Source organism: Canis lupus, chromosome 15 (assembly GCF_003254725.2).
Source record: "Canis lupus dingo isolate Sandy chromosome 15, ASM325472v2, whole genome shotgun sequence".
In the NCBI taxonomy this organism is placed as follows: Eukaryota; Metazoa; Chordata; class Mammalia; order Carnivora; family Canidae; genus Canis; species Canis lupus.
The window spans coordinates 8,021,362-8,038,837 of record NC_064257.1 but is presented as its reverse complement, the minus strand read 5'-3'; the positions used below and the strand labels follow the sequence as shown (position 1 = coordinate 8,038,837).

Below are 17,476 nucleotides of genomic sequence, written 5' to 3'. Positions count from 1 at the left end.
CCAGCGCGCGGGCGACTCATGGGCAGACAGCAAGGCTAACTCTGTCTCGCCCAGGTCACGCTATCTTTCTAGAACGTTCCCTCCTCCCGTCCACTGGGAAACTCGGTCAAGCAGCGCTTCTCTTGAGCCGTGTGGCCTGTCCGTCCGTCCCCGCCTCCCGCTGCGGCCCTGCGCTAACGTCCCGAGTCCCTGCTTGCCGCCCGGATGGCGCGCCCTCCGTCCACATGGCCCCTGCAGCCTGGATCTCGGAGCGAGGGCCACGTAGAGCCCGGCCACCGCCCGAGCCACAGCGGCCCCGCGGCCCTCACAGGATCCAAGTGAGAAACCAGTGTCTGCTGTTGCAGCCCACCGAGACCTCTGGACTTGCTCAAGAAGGGACGTGAAGGACCCAGAAGGTGAAGGGCCGCCTGTCGGAGAGGGTGGCCAGACGAGGCTGGCCTGGGGATGCGGCGGTCAACAGGTGCAAGCACCCAGTCCCCTGATGAACATTCCAACACTGCGGACGGCAGGTGCCAAGGCCCTGGGGCAGGAAAGAGCTTAGAGAGCCTGAGGACTGGAAAGGGGCCTGGGACTCTGGGCGCAGTGAGTGAGGGGTGAGTGGCACGGGGGTGGGGACGGGTAGGAAGGGCCCGTCACATCCTGCCTCATCGGCCTGGGCCCGGAGAGCCCCTCAGCATCCAGTCCTTCTTGGCATAACGTCTGCTGGGTCACGGTTACGGTACCAATAATGCGTTGCCCAAACGGGACGCTTTTGAAAACAGAAGACAGATGCTGGAACGGCCCCAAGTGCATCTAAACACGTGTGGGCTGCTCCCTACACCTGAGGGCCCTTCATGGAGGCCGCTGTGTAGACCAGGCCCGGCGCTGTGCCCTCCTCGAACCCGGGCTCTGACCGCGGGTCCGACGTGCCTGTCAGCTGCTGACCAGGCCTTCTGTCGCCAGCGCCGCTCCCTGCACGGGTCTAGAACCTTGAGGACCAGAGCACGAGGAAAGCCCCCACTATGCGTGCCGGGGAAGAGATCGCGTCTACACTCGCGGGGCTTCGCTTTTGCCTCGAAAACAGATCATGAATTCTTTGAAAAACAGACACAGCCAAGCCAAGCCCGTACTCCCACACTGGAACACGTGTTAATCCTGAAAAATAAATGTGGGTTTGCCTGGTATTTTTCACTTGTGCACTTTTTTTTTTTTTTTTTTTTTTGGGCAGGGGCTGGGGGGTGAGAGGCTGCGTCTACATGTCTACATGTGTAGAATGGGACTTTTTTTTTATTTTTTTTTTTAAGAAATGGGACTAATAACTTCTAAATCGCACCTCTGCTGTGAAGACTCCCCGTGACGACGCCTCTGAGCGCTGAGCTCAGCACTGAGTGCGGAGCACGGTACCCGCCGGGCGCAGGGAGGGATACAACCCATTTTTGTCGAGTCTGAGATGGGGCGTCTGCCAGGCCTGCTGCTGACGCTCCCGGTCAGCCCGTCTCCGAGGCTCAGCAGCCCACGGACGCAGCAGGACGGGCACCTCCCCACCCTTCTCCTGGCACAGCCCATTGTGCAACCAAGCAAGACCCCAGACCAGGTTTTGCTCTCCAGTCCTTAGTCCCTCTCCTCCGCGATGAGTGAGTGGGCATTTCCAAATCCAGAACATTCTCACCAAACCCCTTTATGGGCCCGAAGGAGGGCTTGGATGCTAACTGCGCTTGGTGCCACTTTCCAGGGGAAGGCCAAGTAGTGGGAGGAGACACGAGGCGGGGGGTACGACGGGGGCCTGGTGCCGGAGAGGTCTACACTGAGGGCTAGCCTGTCGATCTTGGGTTTTGTCTGGGATTCTGAAGAGCTGAGCCATGAGGGTGGAACAGTGGGTCGAGGACCCGGTCCTCCTCGAGGGCCAAGCAAGGGTGCGTCTCACCGTTGTAGGTCCCTCGGCTGCCCGAGAGCCCAGGATCCCTGAATGACCCTCATGGGGGCTCTTTCTGTGCAACAGCATCAGATCTCGACCAATGGAGAAGATCGGCGTCAGCAGGTTTTCATCCTGGTCAACCAAACAGCACAGGCGTTATCTGGGGAAAGAGTTCTGGGGCTGAGACATGCCCTGGACCCCGAGCCTTCCCTAATGCACAGACAATTCAAGAAAGGGTGCAAGCTCCACCTGTGACAGCTCCGAAGGGCCTGTCCCCTTCCCCGGAGCCCGGCCACAGAGCCGTGCCATCTCCTGTAGGGCTGTTTCGGCGCAGCATCTTCAGCCGGGGAGCCCAGAACGCGCCATGGTCCTGGCCACCCAGAGCCCAGCCATACCCTAGACCACCACCCACTGAAGACAGGAAACGAACACTTGGTGGCTGCTCACCGTGATCATAAGGAAGCGTGTTTGCATGTCCTTGCACCCACAGGGACCCAGGGGAACTCGGGGTGGCCCGAGAGAGCCCCTTAGGACTATGGGAGAGTCTGACCTAACTCCCAGAGCAAGAAGGGGCTTAATCACGTAGCCTATGGCAGCCGCCCATCTTCCCCGAGCTCCCCAGGATACTGCCTTCGTACGCAAGTGCTGGAAGAATGACCTGTGAACCCAAGAAGGGTGGCCCAAGACCTCCTAGAAGGCCAAAGATCCAGGGAAAGTGAGTGGTACCTTCCCCAGGAGCCACAGAGCCCAAGGACACCCAGAACGCCCGGGGCTGCTGGCGACGTAATTAGGACCAAGTGAGATGACGGAACAGAGGAGGGGCACCGAGGGGGGTACAGGCCCCACGCCGTCCTGGTGAAACCTCGTGTGTCCTCCATGGTGGTCAAACACGGAGCGGCAGAGAAAGCAGGGATGCAGGGAGGCCACAAGAAGCCACTTAGTGCACACGTGACCTCGGAGCGCGTAGACGGAGCGACCCTACAGGTGAAAACTGAAGTGAGGGGGGCAGATACGGGCCACCCCCCACCCCCATAGGCAGGGTTGCGCTCCTAAAGCTCTGTTTTCCCAGCCTCGTTCCGCCCAGGGGGCTGGGACTCCCAGATGTGGGAATGTAGCACTTGCATCGGGCCCTGCGCTCGGCGGTGCTTGCGGTTTGGTTCTGGACAGGTTCCCGAGTCGGCCTGGGCTGGTAGTCCGCCGGGGCTAGGATCCTCCAAGGAGTCCTCTGAGAATCCTCCAGTTGGGATGCTTTTCTTCCTTTACATTCCGGGGGCACTGTGTGGCCGCATCGATTACCGTAATAATGCAAAGAGGCCTTATGACCACGAGGACGGGACGCTGCTGCCGCCATCGTTATGGTTGGCACGGTGACGTTCGGCGGCCTCAGGCTGGCAAGACTCACAACACAGGGCCATGTAGGTCGCAGCCCCTCGCCTCGGGAGGCCGCCGTCTTGCCGGGAGACCAAACCCCTCAGCACGCACGCACGGCTCCCCTGCAAGCAGCTGGCACGCAGTAGCTGTCCATATTAGTGGGGTGCGGAGCTAACCTAACATCTACACCTTGAAAGGTTTTAGAACCACGATGCTTGGGATGCATCCCAGACCTGCTGGACCAGAATCTCCGGGGATGAAGATCCTTGCTTTCACAAAGCCTTTGAGTCATTTGAATGATTAGCCACATCTGAGCACATAAATATCTCCTTTCCCCGTAAAATATCTGCAGTATTTAAAAATAAAGTGATCCATGCCCTCCGACCAGTGGGGGTGAAGTCTGAGTTTGGCTCCACAGAACTGGCATCCGCTGGGCCCACGGGACTGGGACAGGACCCCGCTCTCTGTCATCCCCGTCCCACATGTGTGCCCCCCTCTAGGGACGGGGCTTCTGCTCCTGTTCTTGATTTCTTCTCCACGCCCTGCTCTGGGAAGGCCCTTCCTAATCCTGCAGCATCTGGCTGGGGCAGGGACACCCTGCAGGGGTGGACCTTCTTCTCCGTGGGGAGGCCTTGCGTCAACCCAGAAGCTACCCCCTTCCACGAACAGCCACCTGTTTAGGAGTAAGGGTAACCGGGGATGCATGACCTACATTGGCCTGGGAGGACAAGTGCTGACTCCACTTCCTAAGGCCTCCTGATGGGAAGTGCTGGCAAGCAGCTTCAGGAGCCATCCCTTTGTTCGGGACCAGATCCCCGGCCCCAGCCCTCCTCACCCCTGGCTTACCCTCCCCAGGCAGCCCCTCTGCTCCGGGAAAGCTTCCTGGCCATGACTATGGCGTCCCTTCTCCAGTGCAGGAGCAGACCCAGAGCCTCCCCACCTCCCATCACCACCCGGACGTTGAACAAGGAAATTATTCCTCCGGATTACTGGAGGCCCTCATACAGAGCGGGTGTCTGCTCCCCCAGCTGACCACAACCTCTGCATGGGACTAGCACAGGGAGACCGCCTGTCTTCAGTGTCGGGCTCTGGAGGGCTGGGTAACAAGGGAAGGGGGGGCCCCAGAGCCTCACATGCTGGTTTCCAATTTCTAGGAATTGGCCTAAAATCCAAATGTGGCCCAAAGCCATCCCTGGGTTCCCTGCTTCTCTCCTGGGGCCACCTGTGGTCTGGGAAGGCCCTCAAGGAAGCCTAGAGAACTGAGCAGAGCCTGACATCAACCGAGGATGCTCACACAGCCCTCGCTGCAGCCTCCTGCCCCGACCACGAACCGTGCCCACGAATATTATGCCCCACGCTGAGGCTGACGCTGTCAAACCTTGGCCGATCCCAATTCTGGCTGCAAACATTTGAAAAAGGCAATTTCCAAAGAGTCTGTTGCAGTCATATTTTCTGGGCCAAAGGAAAGGATGTCTGAAATTGTTCTTGTCCTGGAAAATCTGGGAGTATATATTTACAGGGAAAGTTGGGGCTCAGCTATAGAGAAGAGGCAAAAACAGACGGGCTGCCCCTGTGCCTGGGGCACTGCGGTCGAGGTAGGAGGGGAGTGAAAAAAGTACCTGCCTGTTTAAAAATAAAGGTAGCAAGCGACGTATGTGACCTCTATGAAGAAAACCACAAAGCTGTTATATTTAGAAAAATGAAAGTAGATGAACAAAAAAGAGGGACATGCCATGTTTCTGGATGGGAAGGCCGTGTATGATAAAAATGCCTATTTTGCTGAAGTTAATTTACGGTTTAATAGGAGCGCACATACAAAATCCCAATAGGATTTCTTTCTTTCTTTCCTTTTCTTTTTTACTCTGACAAAATGATTCTAAAATTAATCTTGAACAACAAACAGATGAGAATAACAATGAACATTTCTGAAAGAGAAAATAATTAAGGGAGGAAGGAGTAGTTTCTAGCTCTGCCAGATATTAGAACATATTATAAAACAACAATTAAAATTATTCAATGCCGGTGCTAAGATGGAAATAGAGCAGCAGAACAAAGTGGTGTCTCAAGAAACAGACTTAACCGCATGTGAGGATTCAGTATGTGATAAAACAATTCATTTCCCTCAAATCAAAAGGGAAATGAATTGCTTAATACATCGTGTTGGAAAACTGCTTAATAGTTGGGACCATACATTATACATTCATCTAAATAAACTCCACATGGATTAGCAAATTATATTTTTTAAAAAATCAAATTACTGACAAATAACCAAAAATAGAACAAACTGCCTCTCAGAGTCATGGTGGATGATAACTCTGTCGGCTTTGAAGAGGGATCACTAATATTGAGGGTTTGTCTGCATAAAATGAATGTACGATGCAAAATGGAAAATAATAATAATAATAAAAAATAGGAAAATAGATTGGGAAACTAGATGCACAAAAAACTGCAAGTGTTTCTTGCCACAGTGGAGAATGAGCACCTCCAAATTGTAAAGGAAAATACCAGCACGGCCCTCAGGGAGCCGCACGTCAGGGCAGGCATGTGCCACACGGGATCGCAAGCAGCAAGTGCTCCCGCGCCCTGTAGACAGGACTGGCCGGCGGCTGGGCTGGAGGAAAGCAGCCAGGAGCTGCAGAAAGCGCTGCACACCGAGGCCCGGGTGGGCGGTGCACTCGTGTGTGCACCAGTGTGCACTGGCGAGTCTACTAGGCGTCCCCGTGGATGGGCTCAGACCCCGTTGCTCGTCTAAGAGCCCGGCTGCTCCCTGCACGTCCCCGTCCCAACAGGAGCACAACCTCGTCCTCCTATCTTCCAGGCTCTGCGGTCCTCTACGCTCCGTGAGGGTGGGGGGCTGTTGCTCCCGTTTAGCACCCACCAGGATACCTGTCCCGGTGCAGACGCTCCGCAAATATGCGCTAAATAAAAGAATGAATCCTCATGGGGTGGATCCTAAATGCATCCGTATCACCAATGCTTTCTAGTTGAAAAAACTAAATTTTGAACCACGAGAACCCCCTTTAATTTGCAAAATTATGTCCCTCTCTGCATCAGGGCAAGCTCTTTGAGGTCAAGCTCTTTGAGGACACAGCATGGGTCACAACATGTGGCCCCTTATGGAAACCGGCAAGGGTGTGTTGCTGGGGATTTACTGGACTTATTAAATCAGCAGTTTTATAAAAGGTCACCCAGATACGTGGGGTTTGGCGATGCAGATAAAGGTTGCAAGCAGTATGTTATGTGACCTAGATGAGGAAAACCGCAACGTTGCGGTATCTGGAAAAGCGAAAGCAGAGGAACGTGAAAGAGAGACGCCATGTTTCTGGGTGGGAAGGCCACACGGTACGTGAATATCATTCTTTTTTTTTTTTTTTTTATGAATATCATCCTTGATCGTACAGCTTTTGTTACTGGCATCATGAACCGGCACAGCACTTTGGGGGAGCCGTGCATACGCCCAGTGCCGTCAGAATGCTCACACTCCAGCCTGACAACCTCACTTCTGGAGATCCACCCTAAGGAATTAGAGTTCAAGAGAAGACGCAGGAAAAAAAAAAAAAAAGAAAGAAAAAAAAAAGAAAAAAAGCTACGTGCGTAAGGATGTTCATTCCAGCTTTATGTAAAATAACTGAACAAGACACTTGACTAGGCCAAGGCTCCATCCAGTAAATAGAATATTCCGCAGATAACTAAGGATGGAAAGCGCGAGAGACCTGCAGCAGCCTGGTAAGGTAACGTGACCCGTAACACAGAATGGGGGTTGATATGTTCCCTACAAAACCACGCGTACTATGGACGCGTGTGGATAAGAATCAAAGAACAGCCAAGGTTCTTGGCCGAAATCAGTTTTGGTTTAAAGAAGTGAAATGAAGAGTATTTTACTTGTAACGTCTACATTTACTTAAATGTTTAAAATACTAGAATATACCAAGAGCCTGTGCTGAGTTATGACCCCTGTGCTCCAGATACTTCCCAAAGGAGTCCTAGCACACTACGTAAGGCTAGGCTCAAGAGATACCCCTCCTCCTCCATCCCCAGATGAGCAAGATCATCCCCGGAGGCCTTCCGGGTTACGATTGGACCAGAACATCTGCTCTTATACAGCTGAGCCTGTATACAGTAGGTGCTCAATAAATCAACGATGGATGGATCAACGGATGGGTAGAAGGAATGAGAAAAAGTAAAGCTAGGGCAATGCTTGGGCACCCGCATATTGCACATGGGCAGACCGCATTCCTACGGTTCCAACGAGGGTCTTGGGTCCAGCCTTCATGAATTTGCTTAATGCTTGTCCCTCTCTGACACTTCACGGGAGGAACTCAGCCAACACCCTGCGCTAGTAATTTGGCCCTAAGGCCTCCTTGTCCTTGCTGCTGCACATGAGCCCTTGGATTCTGGAAATCCGGCACAGTGGAGATAGTAGAGGGCTTGGGTAGGAACCCACTCCAGTCACTGAACCTTTCAAATCCCAGCCCAACCCTTAGTGGTCCTACAACCTCTGAGCTAGTCCCCGTGTCTCCTTGGGCTTTGTTTCCACTGGTAAAATGAGAAAAGAGAATATTCCATGAAGCCGTAGGGTTAATGGTTAATAAACCATTTACGAAGTATTGGCATCCTCCTTCACCCCAAGCTTTCCCACCATTGCAATCCTACAGGCTTTAACCACAGCCTCACTTAAAATGCAAAAACACAGAGTTCTTCATCTTTCGAATCTGGCAAGTCAAGTGTAGAGTGCCCTGGACTGGTGGGTCACAATCTCGGGTGCTCCTTCTCTCAGGGGATACCGGCCAGTGTCCGATAGGGAGTCATTTTGGTTGTCACAACCAGCTACAGGAGGGGTGTGCGTGCCACGGGCTTCTAGTGGGTACAGGACAGGGACGTCCAACAGCACTCAGGACTGCCCCTCCTCCACCAAAGGAATTATCTGGTCCAAAATGTCGACAATGCCGAGGCTGAGAATCCAGATGACCATGTGGCTCCATGCACTTTGTCCAGATGTGTGTGCATGTGCGTGTGTGTCAAGTGTGGGGCCGCGTGGGGGGCTCAGGGGGAGGAACTCGGGGTGTAGGGACTAACAGAGGACCACTCCCCACGGCATTCCTGCGTGGAGCACCCTCCTTTACCTGTCGGCACGGCAAGGCCCCAGCCCCGTGCCCTCTGGGACATTGTCTCCGGGGCCCCAGGACCCACTTGCCCTCCCTTGGTCTCTCAAAGGTTTGGCTGCTGATCCCCGCCTTGCGCTGCACCCACGCCGTGGGCCCTGCCTTCGCATGTGGCGTGTCGCAAGCAGGCCACGTCCACTAGAGCTGAGCGATCAGGCTTCACACATCCCCGCCCCCCGTCCCCCCCCCGCCCCCCCCCCCCGCCGCGGTGCACAGAACGGCGAAAGAGACACTGTGTTTGTGGAGTTTGTGGGGTCTCCGCGCATCTCTAGTGAAGCCTGTTTTGAAACCTCTTTTATAAGTGGCCGCTAATGGACCGATAATTGGTTTCCTGGCCACCTCGTGAAGTGTGAAGCCGTCCGCGGGCCTGTCAACAAAGCCTCGAGGATCCCTGCGCCACCTGCACTGCCAGGCTGACTTGGGGCGGGAGGAAAACTACCGGGCTGCACGGGGCAGGCCCTCCATGCTTCTGCAAGGGATGGGGAGACGTGGGCAGAAATTCACTCCGGGAAAGTGAAGAAAATGTGCGGCGGGGCCAGCACGTGTTCGGCAGGACGCCAGGTTGAGCATGCTTCCCGGGCAGAGGCCGACCAGCTCTGAATCCAACGCACGATGCGCGGCGCGGGGTAGACGCACAGCAAACACTGCTGGGCGGACGCCAAGTACTCCCACTTCTAGCTGACTTTGAGCACAGGTCCCTGCAGGTGTGGATTAACCGCAGAGGAGGACACTCGGAGGAAAGAAGCTGGCTCCGTCCTTCCTTTCAAAATGCTTCTCACTGTGAGAAACATCATCTCCTTTAACACCTAGATTAAAAAAAAAAACAAAAAAGACCATCTATCGAGCGTTTACTACTGCGAGGGCCGCTCAAAAGCCCCGCGGATGGTTCTGAAGCCTCCGCTTTGCTACAGGGAACGTTTGGGAACATGAAGAGTGTGTTCGCGCCGTCTCCCGAGGAAAGAGCCGTCTGGAAGGAAATGCTTCAAGAGAAGAATGATGCGCCGCTTTGCACTTCTTTGGACAATTGTTCATGGAAATTTGGACCATCAACACACTGCCCCGAACCCCTTCTAAATCCTTTTTTTTTTCCCCTTCTAAATTCTAAGAGGGAAACAAGAGTGGGTCCGCTCGGTGTGGTACTAATAATATTCATTGTGACGTGTGGGGAGATTTAGGGCATTTACGCAGACTCTTGCTAGAGGGGCTTCTGTCCGTCCGTTACCCCCGCCTCGCCAAGCACAGAGGTGGACCACATGCTTTCATATTTTTGTGGACACTCATAGACGTCGGCCCTTCCCTGGGGGTCACCCGTTAGGACACATTTGATCGGGGGTCAGGGTCAGGGTCAGGACTGCGGCTTGACAACTCCTGGACGCTACGTGACCTGCTCGGTCAATGACCCACTTTCCGAAGTGGCTTCCAAGCACTCGCCGTGGGCAGTGAGGACGGTTGAGGCCACAGTGACCTTGTTCTGTAAATATGATCACAGGGGCTCAGAATCGGGAGCCAGGACGGACGCCACCCTGCCAGACACATTACGAAACCAAAATGCAGACAGAGGAGGGCTCCCTGGCCGCCGTCACGGGCCCGAGCCAGGACCCAGAATCACGTCTCCGGAGTCTGAATCCCAAGCTGTCTCCGTAACCCAGGGCTGCTTAGGGTCCTGTTTTACCACCGAGTAGACCGTGCGGCCCTTGGGGGCAATGCCGGGGACCCGCAGCAGTGTCGGCGCAGGGGCTGGGTACTCATGGGGGCTGACAGCTGGCACTGGCACTCCCTGGCTTCGTGGGAAGGGGACGCGTCCTTGCTGGGCGGCGCCAGGGCACGGGGCCAGCTGGCTCTCTCCAGCCTCTTCACTGAGGCCAGTGTCCCGGCGGCTCCAGCTGTGTCCTGTTGCACCCAAGGGACCCGAAACACTGGAGCAACAGGGGCGCCTTGGGGATGTCAGACCCCTACTCCCCAGACCCGTCCGGGGGATGCAAGGTCACACTGCCCCTCCGCCGCCCGGTGCGGGCTCCATGGGCTCATCCAACGCTTCTCGGCTCCCCTCTCTCATTTTAAACCACAGAGAGTGCTGCTACCCCCTTGTCGGGCGGCTCCGTCCTTGCTCCCCCTCCCTTTGCAAGCAGTGGGAGGCCACCAGCCTTGCTCCTGGAAACGAAGGGCCTGCTGAGCGGCGCTTCATGGCCCTAGGCTCTCACGGAAGGTTCTAGAAAGAGTCCCTAAAACCCTTCCAGAGGGCCAAAGGGTCAAGTAGGTCTTCTGCTGACCAGCATCCCTCAGCCTGTGAGGCAGGAGACTTTATCGCGTCCCATGACGCGGCGGCTCTGCTACCCCTTGGCCCAGGGGCCTGAGCCTCTTCCAGTCCTCCCTGCCTGCTTCACCCGGCGGACTTGAGGATGAAGCCGCCACCATGCTGGGCCCCCACAGTCCACATCTCGGCCTCCACCCTGTAGCGCAGAGCAGCGCGTGTCCGTCCAGCAGCTCGGGCCTCTGCTCCCGCCAGCCCTGGGCGGCCCTGCCCAGTCCCCCCACCCCCGGCCCAGCCCCCTTGGCTCCCAGGCCCCTACGGGGCTAGAGGTTGGCGCTATGTCCTAACCACACCCGGCTGGAGAGACGGGCGGATTTCATGCCGTTTTATTTACTTTTTTTGCAACAAGCGTGTGTCTAAAAGCGATTTGCTCTTGGAACCTCCTCAAGCATCTTTACACAGACTCCCAAGTCGGCACAGATGCTCCGTCAAGACAAAGTGATTTTTGTTGTTGTTGTTTGAAAAGGTACGACCCCAGGCACTGGCTCATCTGCTGAAATCTCAGTCCTGTGACGTCCCCTGGAGCCCCCGGCATCCTCTGCGCCTCAGCCCCGGGACGGGGTGGCCACGCTACTCTGTGGCACCCGCAGACCCCAAACCCACTGCGGCAGGAGAAGTGACCAAAGGGTCAGGCTTCTGCTCTCCCCTGCGAGAAGCCGACGGAAAGAGGTGGAGGGGGTGGGGTGGCGAGGGTTGGGCGAAGAGGAGGTGCCAGCCCGGGAGCCGGAGCCGCGGACTTCCCGACAGAGACCACGCGGGGCCCGCCTTTGCCGCCTGCCGGGCGCAGGACTTCAAGGACCGTTTCCACCGGACAGTATGGTCATCCTGCCCCAGAGGGAGGATGCAGGGCCTCCTTGTCGCTGCCATCGGGTGAGCGCCCCAAAGGATCAGCAGTCCAGATTCAGCTTGGTCCCCCCACCAAGTCCAGCCCAAGAAGCAGCAATTCGAGGGACCCCCTCCTCGCCCGGCCGGCCGGAGCTCCCGGGGCCCAGAGGCTGGCAGTGAGTCTTGCAAACCCGCAGGCCCTGGCCCTGATCGGAGTCACGGTGTCACGGGCGGCCACGGGGGACACGTCTGGGTTGGAGCCTGGCGGACGGGCCCCCGTGGCCCCTGCCCTGCCCTCGAGGACCCGCGAGGAGGCAGGACGGCCCAGAAGGCGCCCCCCACCGGCAAGAGCAAGCGTTCCCGGGCTTCTGCCTACGTCACCGCCGGAAACGAGGGCCCGGCCGGCACCGCTGGGGAGGGAAGACACCAGGCAGCGCGAAGCTGTTGCCGCGACCTGCGAGGTGCCCGAGGACGGGCCCTGGGTCGGCCAGTCAGTGAGGGCCTCTGCCCCTCGGGGTCCCCAGAGCGGCCCCGTCCCCGCTCACTTACACACGCAGCCTGGCTTCTTAGCCGACCACTGGTTATTCTTTTGGCACGTGATTGCCTTCTGGCCCACCAGCTCGAAGGCGGGCTGGCACTCAAACTTGAGCGTGTCGCCGTGGCGGAACCGGGAGCCTTCCCTCCGGCCGTAGGCGGGGATGCCGGGGTCGCCGCAGCTGCCCTGCTCGATCTCTGCAAGACACGAAGGGGAGAAAACAGAGACAAAGGTGACTGCCCGCCTTCCGGGGAGCTGGGGGTCCGCGTCCCGGGTCTGCGGCGCCTCCACCCCCCACCCTGGCTGGGGCCCAGGGCGGCCCGGGGGGACCTCCCGCGAGCATTTGTGCCGCGGCCCGTTCACAACCGCATCCTGGGTGGACTGGCCTTCCGGCCGCCTGCTGGGCGCACGCAGCGTCTGGGGGGGGCGTGTGGGCGCTGCACCCCGCGGAGCTGGGTCCCCGGGCTCTGGGACACTCCCGGCCCAGGAGCGAGCAGAGATCAGCGCGGAGCTCCCTGGCCTCGGCTCCATCCTGAGCGGCCAAGGTGAGCGGGAACGAGGCGGCTTCGTGCCTGCCGTGCCCCCGCCGAGATCACGCGAGGCTCCACATTCGCTGCCTCCCGCCAGGGAGGTGCGTTCACAAAGCTTTCCCTGAACTCTGAGATGGCAAAGTGCCCCGAGCGGCTCAACGACAGGCTTTTACAGTTCGCTGGGTTCAGCCGTGTGGGTTGCACACAGAGTGGGTTCCCCGGGACAGCCCGGCCTCAGGGGACAGTCAGCGGGGCCCTGGACGTGTCGGGAGAGGCCTCTGTCCTGGCTGGGCCCCGGGTGTCCCCTGGAGTCACCTCCACCGCCAGCAGCCTGTGCTTGGTGCTGTGACAGGGGAAGGGGGGCCAGGGGCCCCAGGGGACGGGAGGGGCGAGGGAGAAGAGGGCAGGAGCTGTCTGCGGGGAGGGAGAGAAAGGGACGGGGGGGGGACGGGCGGCTGGGGGCCCGTGACGTGGAGGGGAGGCAGCCGGAGCAGTCAGGGAGCCTGCTGGGTGCCTTCCCGGATGTGGGCCCCGGGGGCCCTGCCTCTGCTGCAGACGCGACTGTGGGCCCTGGGCGGCAGGTGCGTGAGCCCAGCAGCCGAGATCCCGCATGAGCCGTCCTACCACCACCCGCGGGCTCTGTGGGGCACCCGGGCTGCCCAGCGCTGCCCTGTGCCGACACGCTCGTCACCGCTGTGCCCCCTGAACATTGGGGCCTGCAGCGCTCTGCCGGGCTGGGAAAAGGCATTCCCTGGCTGGGGGTGTGCGCATGTGAGTGCAAGTGTAAGCGTGAGTGTGCGAGCGAGTATGAGGGAGTGTATGAGTGTGAGCAAGTGTGAATGTGAGTGTGAGCGACTATATGAGTACAAGTGTGAGTGTGAGCAAGTGTGAGTTTGTGAGCCAGTGTGTGAGCGCAAGTGAGTGTGAGCGTGAGTATGTGAGCGTGTGTGAGCATGAGTGTGTGACCATGAGCATGAGCCAGTGTGTGACTGTGAGTACGGATGTGTGAGCATGTGAGTGCAAGTGTGAGTGTGTGAGCGAGCGTGAGCAAGTATAGGAGCACAAGTGTGTGAGAGTGAGCGTGAGTGTGAGTATAAGCCAGTGTGAGCATGTGTGAGTGTGTGTGAACATGTGTGAGCATGAGTGTGAGCATGTGAGGGAGTGTGAGTGTGAGCCAGTTTGCAAGCGTGAGTGTGTGAGCACAAGTGAGTGTGAGCGTGTGAGCAAGTGTGTGTGTGAGCATGTGTGAGCATGAGTGTGAGTGTGAGTGTGTGAGCATGAGTACGAGTGTGAGCGTAAGCCGGTGTATGAGCATGAGTGTGTGTGAGTGAGTGTGTGGGTGTGAGTGAGTGTGTGAGCGAGTGTGAGCGAGTGTGTGTGCGCAAGTGCGTGAGCGCGAGTGTGAGCACGTGAGCGTGTGCGCGTGCGGAGCATCCAGAAGGAGCCCGTGACTCAAATTTGGAAGGTGAGGCTGCGGGGAGCAGGCCTGAGCCCAGGGCTCCGGGGCACCGACTGACGCAGGCGAGGCCCCGCTTCCCGGGGAGCAAGCTGGCGAGAGCCCGGCCCACAGGGAAGGACGCTCGGGGCCCTGCGAGCGGCTCCCACCTCGGCCCCCGGCGTCAGCGCGTCAAGTGTTGGTGCTTTGACAAGTGAGGTTCGGCACAATCTCAACTGCGGGGGGGTGGGGGGGGTGGGGGGGTGGGGGGGGGGACAGGCAGACGGAGCCGGGAGGGATAGCAGGAGGCCCCGGGCCGGGCCGGGTGTGCCTGCAGCCTGAGCGCTCGCTGCGCCTCCACGGGGCCGACAGGGCAGGGTGGGCAGCGGCCGCGTGGGGCTTACGTCCCAGGGCAGAGTCCAGCGCGGGGGCACACTGGGGGCTCCGCTCGCAGGCGGTATGAGCAGCGGGACCGAGGATGCAACGGCCCCGGACGGGGCGGTGTCGGCCCCAGACAGGGTCAGGGACGTGGGACGGGCCAGCAGGACGCGGGCCTAAGGCCCTGGGCAGCAAGGATTTGGAGGAGGAGGGTTTCGGGGAGTAGCTCCCCAGCCCCAGAAGCGGCGGGGAGCAGCTGGGGGGCTGACGAGAGTCGGCGGGAGGAGGTCCCCGCGGGTGCTTGGGGTGCAGAGGGCGCACAGGCGATGGGGACGGGGACGGGGATGGGGGGAGCCGGACACCGGCAGGGGAGACGCTGTGCGGACACAAAGAAGGAAAAGCCCCACGGCGTCCTGGAGCGTGGCGGACCTGAGGCGGAGGGAGGCGGATTTAGGATCGGAGAAGCTCAACCATGCTTGAAGCGAGGGAAGGAGGTGGACAGATGCCCGGATGCCCGGATGCCCAGAGCGAATGGTCGGCCGCAGCACCGGAGCACGGCGGGTGACAGCAGAGGCCCAGAGCCAGGGCCACCAGGGGCTCGCTGGGCCTTCAGGGGGACACGGGGGCGGCATGTGAGCCCTATGGCTCAGTGAGGGGGGCCGCGGCCCTGGTGTCTGCCGACAGACGGGGCCTGGCCGTAGGGGGGCCAGGCAGGACCGGAAGGACTGAGGCCTTGGCCGGGGCACCGGCACCGGGGCCACGAGGGCGCAGGGGACACAGTTGGGTACAGCTGCGCAGGGCCCTGGGCCCGTCCCGTCCCCCAAGCCCTCGGGGGCTGGGCGCGCGGACTCGAGGAAGGGGCTGGTGGGGGGGCTGGGGGCTGGGGGTGGCTTGGGAGGAAGCAGGAGCCAAGGGTGTGGCATGGGGCTCGGCTACGGGGGAGGGAGCGGGGCGGGGGATGGAGGGGCCAAGGGAGGGTGCGGCACGGCGGGCGGGAGGCCGGACCTCGGAGGTGCTGGGGTGCAGTCAGGGGGTGCGGGTGCTGAGGACAGTGAGGTCCAGCAGGGGATCGGCAGGACCTGGGGACGGTGACAGGAGGGCAAGAGCTGGACCTGGGCGAGCGTGAGGGTGGGGGAAGGGTGCCGGGCAGGCCGGGCCCAGCTGCTGTCCCTGGAGAGCGCTCCCAGCTCCCGGCTCTTGGGGCCCAGGGGTGGGGGTGGGGGTGAGGGTGAGGGTGGGGGCAGCCTCAGGGGAGGCAGGGCTGGGGCAGCCCCAGCAAAAGGGCAAAGGCACCGGAGTGCGTGTGCGGGGCCGCAGCAGGGCCGGGGCGGGGGCTTGGGGTTCTCAGCCCCTGGAGGCTGGGGGCTCTGTCCCTCCCTCCATCCGTCCCTCTGTCCGTCCCTCCGTCCCTCTCCCTACCGCCAAGCAGCTGCCCGCAGACCTAGGGTCTGCTTCCGAGATGCCCAGGCTTCCGCCCATGACCAGCCTCCGTCCCCTCCTGGGTTTTCCACTTTCCGATTCCAAATAGGACTCCCGCCCTGGGCCGAGGGGCCCCTCGGTTTCTCGGTTTCTCCTTCGTCTTTCCTTCTTGGTGCTGGTGCTCGCCGCCCTCTAGAGGGACCGACGCGGCCTTGGGGTCACCGCCCCCGGCGCTGGGGGCACAGCAGGGGGAGGAGGACAGGGACCGGGGCCTCGTGGGCCCACACCGTGCCGGGCATGAGGGACACAGCGACCCCCCGGCTCCATCCACCCAGCACGGCGAGGCCTCACGATGACCATGCAGCTCGGGCAGCGAACGCGAGTGCAGATCCCGTGCCCACGCCACGCTCGGCAGCAGGTGGGGCTCTGGGGCCAGGCTGACTGGCGGGGGCGGCGCTGGAAGCAGGGGCTCGGGCCGGGGCGCACCTGACGGGGCACCTCCCACCCTGAGGCCCCCGACCCCTCAGGCCGGCTCCCCGGTGGCCGTGGGGAGGAACCAGCGGTGGCACCGACGAGGCTCTAGATCTGCCCGTGGCACGACCGGGAGGCCTCGGGCACACCTGCCACGCTCCCGGGCTCGTGTCGTCGTCAGCAGGATGGAAACGGTGCTCGCGCCGCGTCAGGGCGTGCTGGGGGCTCAATGGTGAAATCCGTGTGGGCTCGGAGGCCGCGGGCCCTCGAAAGCCTTTGTCTGCACAACCAGGGGCAGCGTCTATGCATGTCCAGGCGGCCCAGGCCCACTGCCCACCGGCCCCGCTCCTGGCAAGCAATGGGCACATCCTCGGAGCTCCAGACGACCCCGGCGGGGGGTGCCAGGACCCCGTGGCCCACATCTGTGTCTCGGCGGTCGTACGTCTCCCTGCAAGGCCTTCACGACGCTGACGGAGTCGGGGGGGAGGGGGCGGGGGGATGTTCTCTCTGGCCTGTCTCATTCCTCCAGGAGCTGGTCGGAGACGTGGGGGCCAGGGCGCACCTCCGAGCCGTGTGCAGCTCCCCACCCCGGAGCTGGCTGTCGGCTCTGTGGATGTCCGGGCAGACCGTCCCACCTGGGTTTCTCCTCCACGTCATCACGCAGGTCGCCGCTGCTGCATGGGCGGCCTGCTGACCCTGCCGACCCGATGGCGCGGCCTCCTGTGCCGTCGCCCCCGCCCGGGGCCGGCCAGACCAGGGTGCAGCCCGGCTGCCCCCAGAGCGGGCTCCCACCACCCGCCTCTCATGGACCCTGGCTCCTGGTGCCGAGCGGGCTTCACGGGGCTCACGGAGACGCAGTGTGCGTGCTGGGAGCTCTGGGCGCTTCCTGGCTGCAGCTCGGGCGCGGGGGCCGCTCAGCTCCCGGGGATGCCGGAGGCGGCACGGGCGTCCCGAGCACAGCAGGCTCGATGCTGGAAGCGGCCACGCGCACAAGGCAAAGGAAGGATCCGGAAGGGGGGGGAGCCAGCGACGCCAGTCCGTGGCTCGTGGCCTTCCTTCTGGCCCGTGCAAGGCCGAGGCTGCTGGAAGCTCAGTGCGCCCTCTGCGGAGTGGAGCTCGGCTATCCTCCCGCATGCCTTGGCCTC

At 60.3% G+C, this 17,476-nt stretch overlaps 1 protein-coding gene across 1 annotated transcript in view; it reads right to left on the bottom strand.

Annotated features, from left to right (window-relative positions):
• CSMD2 (CUB and Sushi multiple domains 2) overlaps positions 1 to 17,476 on the bottom strand; it is a 489,398-nt gene that overhangs the window by 202,520 nt on the left and 269,402 nt on the right. Inside the window, exon 13 of the mRNA XM_049094020.1 lies at positions 12,113 to 12,295. Coding sequence (XP_048949977.1) covers positions 12,113 to 12,295 — 183 coding nt within the window. The remainder of the gene's footprint in view (positions 1 to 12,112; positions 12,296 to 17,476) is intronic.